The 7,500-nt window shown below is 38.7% G+C and overlaps 2 protein-coding genes and 1 pseudogene across 2 annotated transcripts in view; 1 reads left to right on the top strand and 2 right to left on the bottom strand.

Moving 5' to 3' along the window:
* LOC138022501 (ankyrin repeat domain-containing protein SOWAHC-like) overlaps positions 1-3,002 on the bottom strand; it is a 13,141-nt gene extending 10,139 nt beyond the window's left edge. The window contains exons 1-3 of the mRNA XM_068869659.1: positions 2,800-3,002; positions 2,629-2,690; positions 174-473 (exon numbers count right to left, since the gene is read on the bottom strand). Coding sequence (XP_068725760.1) covers positions 174-473; positions 2,629-2,690; positions 2,800-2,926 — 489 coding nt within the window. The 5' untranslated portion in view covers positions 2,927-3,002. The remainder of the gene's footprint in view (positions 1-173; positions 474-2,628; positions 2,691-2,799) is intronic.
* Positions 3,003-4,537: 1,535 nt separating this feature from the next.
* LOC138021179 (uncharacterized) lies at positions 4,538-5,202 on the top strand (annotated as a pseudogene).
* A 924-nt stretch (positions 5,203-6,126) lies between these two features.
* Positions 6,127-7,500, bottom strand: part of LOC138018402 (ras-related protein Rap-2a-like) — a 1,431-nt gene continuing 57 nt past the window's right edge. The window contains exon 1 of the mRNA XM_068865020.1: positions 6,127-7,500. This exon is cut by the window's right edge and continues 57 nt beyond it. Coding sequence (XP_068721121.1) covers positions 6,587-7,258 — 672 coding nt within the window. The 5' untranslated portion in view covers positions 7,259-7,500 and the 3' untranslated portion in view covers positions 6,127-6,586.

The following is a 7,500-nucleotide window of genomic DNA, read 5'->3' as shown; positions in this document are numbered from 1 at the left end:
TATATAATTATTGTAACAGTAAATGTACATGTGTGTATTATAAATGTTGTGTTATAAAATGACTTTTACACAGTATGATGATGAAGAGGAGGATGGAGGTAATTAAATTGTCAAATTCATCTTCACTTTGTGCAGAAAATCAGCTATATATTAAATTTTAATTTAAAACTTACATCTGTATCAACACCACTATCAACAGCTGAACCATTGATTGACATGGGTCTTTCACCTCTGGATTCTTTTCTTTCTGCAGGTTTGTCATTCTCTTTGTTGGAGTGACCAAGATCTGGAGATCCATCTCTGGAGTGTTGTCGTATGTGCATAACAGATCCTCCAGGCATTTCTTCCAGCTTTGCTCCACGAAATGCTGGTGGGCCAGACACGGGTCTGTCCCTTTGTTTTGTTGGTCTTGGTGGTTTGCGAAGCACTGCTGGGGCTTCTTTTGGTCTTTTTAGAACAAAATACTTCTCTCCCTAAAATACATGTAACATTTTTTTAAATGAGAAAAAGTTGAATTGACTGATTGGACAGTTTCAATTTCATGAACCATACAGAAAGTGACAAGTCATGGTTCCAATAAAACCAAACACCTCTTACTGAGATCATATTTAATGTAAAATACCAAAAACTCATAAGGGTTGAAACGTGTAACGGCCCCTTGTGTGCTGGGAAATAAGCTTCTGAATATTCAATTTGCTAAGTACCATATTTGGAACAACAAGAGCTAGGGGTTTCCAAATATGGTACTTAGCACCGAAACACTCAACCAATCAGCTCGCACTGAATATTCGGAAGCTGTGAACACGCGTTACACGTTTCAACCCTTATGGGTTTCTGAAAATACTTAATGATTCAATCATTATTTTACATGTAAATGACAGTCAGAATATAGGAGGTGCGAGAATTTGGAATATGATTCCTCCCAAGCTACGTGACTTTAAACTACAGTCAACCACTGCAAACCCCTTTTCAAACGAAAACTGCACAAACTATTCCTGAAGTTCAAGATTGGAGACTGAGGAGGTTTATGTTGATATGAGCGAAGTTAATCATTCTTTCCTTTCTTTATTATAATTATGTACCTGCAGATTCAGTTTAAATTGATTTAGTTTATTTTGTAAGAGTTTCTTATTTTGAAATAAATTTCTTTCAGTTGTTTTAATTCCTATTTTCTTTATTGAGACTGTACTATTATGTTTTACTGTTGCCCACCGAGAATAGCTGTGCTAATTGGAGGGGAGCAGGGGTGGTATAGTGGTACCGTTGATAGCAATTGTGGCGCCGGGTTTGATTCCAGACTCATGGCCACATGTGGGTCATTGTGTTCCGACGAAGAAGAACGCATCCTAATCACCAGTGTTGTTTTGCAAATGTCTCGAATATGTTTCGTAGGTATTGATCGTGATGCCATGCGATTTCAGGGTTTGGGCGACACCTTGGACTGGCTGGCCGACAGGCACGTACATTGTATCACCTCATGTGATTGTGACCCTATCATGTCTCCATATTGGGTTCATGTCGCAATGCCGCATGCCAAAATCAAAGTGGTAAAAATTCCCCCTATTTCCACATGCTTTGCAGTACTGTTGTGTGTGTTGGTTGCTCAACCGTTTTCTTCACTGTCTTTCCAAAGTTGAGTGAAGTTGCGTTGAAGTATCCCCACAGGTAGACAACCCTAAGGATGCGAGAGTGCATGATGTTACATTATTTTGAAACAGTGGTAACGGCCGATTCACACGCTCTTCTTGCATCCTTAGGGTTGTCTGCCTGTGGTATCACTTACAAATATTATAACTAAAGCTAGTTATCAGAACACCAGTGAGCTGTGTAGTGGTGTGTTTTGTAGGAAACAGACACTGCAATTTGCCCCCACAGTCGGCAATTCATGCCGGCAACAATGCAGAGTTGTGATTTGTCTCACAGGAGATTCAAGTTCTCCCTGTATACTGCCTGAAAGCACCCCTTTCCCTAAAATTATACTTCTGGGCAATCAGAACAATAAAAACATTAATACTATTTTACTAGACATTGAACGCACTTTACTATTCTATGATTACGACTAGTTTAAAAGGCTTATTCTGAATGAAGCCACGTTAACAGATAGCAAAAGTCTGGACTTGGGTAGTTTGCAAACCGTTAAAACATGTACATGGATACTAAGCTAATTTCAACTTTAGGCTAATTAAAATTACAGCTGTACTTCGACCGAGTAATTAAACTAACGTTTCGTTTGTTTCAGCAATCAGGAGATACACAAATGTATTTGTATTGGTAACTCCTAACACAAATTAATTAAATAAGTCACTTTCAAATTTAATCAACCTTAGGATCATAAGCTGAATATTTGAGAGCGATTGTACATTACAAGACAATCGCACAAGTTCTTGATGAAAATATTTATTTACCTTGCAATTTGAAGACGCAAAAAACTAAACGCACTGGGTCTTGATTAAGAAAAAATAAATTGTACCTTAAGTGTAGATATTGATACAAAGGCCGTTTTTGGTGCACTTTGCTTTGCACACCAAGAGCAAATACAAAGTGGTTGCATGACCGATAAGTTAATTGCTCTGTCGAAAATTGAAAGCCGCGAGTATCTTAATTAAAAGGTATGTTGGATAAACTCACATCAATAGCTTGAACGGTCGCGATAGTGTTCACAATCTCCTTGAATTCACCTCTTACTTTGCCTGCGAGAAAAGTAACTTACACTAGTTTTTATGCAGAAGCAATGCAAAATGGATACCATCTCAACACAACATTGCTAGAGTTGAATAATTTCAGAACATCATCACTCACTTTTGTTGACTGGATCGTTCAGCTGTTGTCTGAAGTGATGCACAAGGTCAATATTTTTCACTTTACCGTCATTCTTAACCAGAAAATCCCTCACGGAATCGTGCGTTATAGTTTCGTTTGCTGACATGGTGAAATGATTAATCTTAATTTTATGATTGCCGAAGATAACTTCCTTTGCATTCCGTCATTTTACAGTTTATCTTCAAGGCATGATGGGAATTCATGATTCCTCGCATGCTCTCGCGCGTTTTACTCGCAAAGTATGAAGCGACCAAGGAACTGGGACTCTGGGTAGCGCCCAAAAAAGTTTCAAATGCCGCAAGAGGCCGTGATTCCTTCGGTCAGCAGCGCCAAGCTTTGTTCCAAAGAATGGATGCGCCAGTCTGTGCCAGTGTGTTCTGTTGATAAGTGAGGGACGATAATTCTTTAATTCCCAAACTGGCAGAAAACTGGCTCAAAAACCAGTTTCAAAACCTCCTAGAAATTATTGACTCTACAACACTGTATCACCAAATAGCTAGCCTGTTATTTCCCATTACTGTGAAGTAATGTTTCACCATAGCAACTGGAAAGTCATCTGTAGATAGCCTACTGCTTTAAAGAATTAATTACTGCTTCACTCTTCCGCATCTATCATACGTATGATCGTTATTTACCGCCCTCCAATTTCCGTCAAGAACGGTCATTCACATGATGCTTTTTTAGATGATTTTTCTTCACTGCTGGAAAGGCTAGTGTCTTCTACCAGGCCGTCTTCTTCTAGCCGGTGATTTCAATTTCCATGTCAACGGTCCATCTGACAACACCCCCAATAAGTTTCTTGACCTCTTAAGCTTTTTCAATCTGAAAGTCTGTAATGTCTACACCCCGACGCATAAAAACAACAACGTCCTTGACCTCATTGTCACAAGATCCGGCGAAGAAGCTGTCTTAAATTTATCTGTGAACGACCCGGTTATCTCTGATCACTTCGCTGTTCATTGCACCTTGGCTATCAAGAGACCACCTAAAGCTAAGCTCACCATGTCATTACGTAAACTGCGTACCATTGATCCAGACAACCTACGGTGTGATATTCGTTCCTCCTCCTTATATAACTCACCATCCCTGGAAATTACGGAACTCTGTGACCAGTATGACTCGGTTTTACTTTCAATCTTGGACAAACATGCACCTCTGCGCATAAAATTCATCACTTTGCGACCTAATGCTCCTTGGTACAGCGAGGAAATTAGAAAACAGAAATCAAACTGCCGCAAGCTTGAAAGGCGCTGGCGACGCTCCAAACTTGAATCAGACTATCGACCTTATGCTAATCAACGCACTGTTATTCAAAACACCATTTTCAAGTCAAAAATGGATTACTACTCTAATCTTATTTCGGAGGCTGGCAACGACAACAAAGCCCTATTTCGTTTAATCGACCGTCTCCTTCACAGGAAAGCAGAGAAAAGTTTTCCAACCAGCACATCGGCTGAAGATCTCGCTAATACATTTGTTACCTTTTTCGAAGATAAAGTAACCCGTATTAGAACTATACCTACTCCTTCAGAAATTCCCGATTTCTTTTCCACATTTTGCTTGCTATCGATAATCGCCACTGTGTCTTGCTCCTGCTCCTTCATTTCTACGCTGATGACACTCAGTTGTATATTTCTTTTTCCGTTAACGATGATCTGGAATTAACCAGTATAGCATTGTTAAAATCGAGAATTGCTTATCCGATCTTGATAAGTGGATGGCCTTAAATAAGCTGAAGCTAAACAAAGACAAAACTGAACTTCATTACCTTTATTCAAAGCACAACCCTCAACAGTCTTTACCTCCACTTCGTTTTGGTTCTGATATAATTCAGCCGTCTTCATCTTCCAGAAATATCGGTGTCGTTTTCGATAGTACTATGTCCATGCTCCCTCACGTTAAATCTGTCTGTAAATCTGCCTTCTATCATCTTCGGAACATTTCCCGTATAAGGAAATTGCTATCCACTAAAACCACTGAGACTCTAGTCCATGCCTTTGTAACCTCCAAGTTGGATCACCGTAACTCTCTTTTATACGGTGTCCCCAAATACGTTATTAAAAAGCTCCAACCAGTGCAGAATGCAGTGGCTCGACTTATTACAAGCTCTCGCAAATTCGACCGCATCACCCCTATTTTGTTCGACCTGCACTGGCTTCCAATTTCTGAGCGAATTAAATTCAAAATAATTCTGCTTACCTATAAAGCTCTTCACCAGCTGTCTCCTATCTACATTCACGACCTGATATGCCGTTATTCAACTTCAAGAACGCTTCGATTCGGTCATCCTCAACATTATGCCTGACTCCTGTCAACTTTAATCTCAAGTCTTATGGCTTTAGATCTTTTGCTGTTTCGGCTCCTGAACTGTGGAACAGTTAGTTATTTATTATTATTTATTATCTGTTTTAACCTATACCTGCTTACAGAAGTACTGTTATGGGGTCTGTAGAGAGATGGGATACACTCTTCAGTGTCTCCCTTAGATGTCTTATCCTATCCTTATGGCAGCTTTTTTGTAATTGGGCATATGGAGTAATTGTAATTGTAACTGTTTTAGTCTATATTTTATTTCATATATTCTAAATAGTTTACATAGAAGGTCCACATCAGCTGATAGCTGCCGATGCAACTATTACTTTGTAATTTTTGTAATTTTAACCTGCTTTATCAAATAAAGAATTGATTGATTGATTATTATTATTATTATTATTGTTATTATTATTATTATTATTATTATTATTATTATTATTATTATTATTATTATTATTATTACTGCTTATATCTCTTTAAAAAGTTTTAAAAAATAGTCAGAGCTACCTTCCACTATTGAAAATTGGTCGTGACGGAAGATGCCGTGCAGCCGTGGCCGTAACCGCCTTATGTTTGTATTTAATTAAGCCACCTTAAAAAATTAACACGATATTGGCCTGGGGGTACGTAGATGGGTTGTTTGATCAGTTGATAAGCCGGTATTTTTTCTGAGCCAGACGTAAGAAATTGTACCAAAAGCAATGAAGTAGGTGAGCTGGCGTGTAATCAAATTTCTTGAGACACCGAGATATTGAGGTAAGGCTTTTTTTTTTTAAGATTGGGTATGAGTTTCATGAATTGCTAGCATTCCCATGCAATTTTGCGGCCAAGTTTGTTGGGCTGCCTGTGTTTAACTGTGACGAAACGGCCGTCAATAGTTTGATAAGTCGTTTGCATTACAGGGAAGACTATAAGATTGATAAGAGTAGTTGAATTCTTTTAAAAGTAGATAAGAAAAATGCTGACCTTCCAGATAAATCCTTTGGAAAAATATACCATACAGTTTATTATTTTATTCCAGCTCAACTTGAATCCACGTACGTAAGTTTTAATTAACAACACATCTGCACATCTGTTTTTGCTCTATAACGATGTAGAAATTTGCAAACAATCGCTTTTTTACATTACATTACTATGCTGCTTTACGTTTATATATGGACTCCTTCGTTTGGCAAGTCATCAAAAAACTGACCTGAAATACTCAAATAACTGAGTTCTCTGAAAAGAGTGAAATATGATAATGTTTATACGTATGTTCTATTGTATAATACAGAACTCCAAGAAAGCAACAGTGAAAGATCGTTGACAAAGAAAACTAATTACAAGCACGCATTTAAAAGGTTAACAATATGGTATGGTTCGTTAATTGTTCATTATACAAGGACGAAATTCATTTACTTTAAAGAAGTGTCATACCACGCTCACGAACAGCAAATGTCTGTCCGCATTCGATTTACTTCGACTTGCGTCGAAGGGTACTTAGAAGTGGGCTCGTTCTTAAAAACATAGAACTTGGTTTCGCCGGCATTGACTGCGATCTGCGCAATTGAAAAGCGTCTATAAGCCCATGAAATATTTCGTGAACTCCAAGAGCCATTTTTGCGGATGTCATTGTCCAAGAGTATCCCCATTTTTGTTCCGCTACGTTTCTTGTGTTAATGGTCTTTCCTTCCCTTGTTGTTATATTCAACGCGTTTGCTTCCAGAACTACGTCTGCTTTGTTGGCGACAACCGTAACTGGAAGATTATTTGCCCTTTGATGAAATATTTCCTCCTGAACTTGTTCTAACCATTCGAACGAACGCGGTTTGTCTAAAGAATACACCAAGACAATCGCATCCGCTTTGTCAATCTCCACGCGCCTCATGGCCGGGAAGGTCTCTGTTCCACAAGTGTCTATAATATCAACTTGGTAATTTTTGTCTTTGTAGACTATTTGCGTGGAATAAAAGTCCTCAATGGTGGGTTCATAATCGTCTTTAAATTGTTCCCCAAGGAAAGCTTTGCACAGCGAAGTCTTTCCAACCCACGAATCCCCAAACACCACGACAGTAAACATCTTCAAGTAGGCCGAGGTCCTCTTTTTCACGACAGCTTTCTTTCCCTCTTTCGTGTGATTCTTCATGATGAAATCCAAAGCAAATTGTTTTGATTCTAGCTAGAGCTGGGAAGCAGAGGCTTATAAAGGACTATATTGAAACTCGTACGCGTGACCTGCGATTACTAAAAGCTTCCCCTGCTGACGAAACGACAAGATTAGCGTGAAGATAAATCTTCTTAAGTGTTTTCTCTTGAGATCTGGTTCGTGACTGGGAACACAACGCAATAAATAAAGTTATATCTTGGACAGCGCACTTAACCGGTGTA

Source organism: Montipora capricornis, chromosome 10, assembly GCF_036669925.1.
Source record: "Montipora capricornis isolate CH-2021 chromosome 10, ASM3666992v2, whole genome shotgun sequence".
In the NCBI taxonomy this organism is placed as follows: domain Eukaryota; kingdom Metazoa; phylum Cnidaria; class Anthozoa; order Scleractinia; family Acroporidae; genus Montipora; species Montipora capricornis.
The sequence above is the reverse complement of the archived record's forward strand: the minus strand, read 5'-3'. Positions and strand labels throughout refer to the sequence as shown.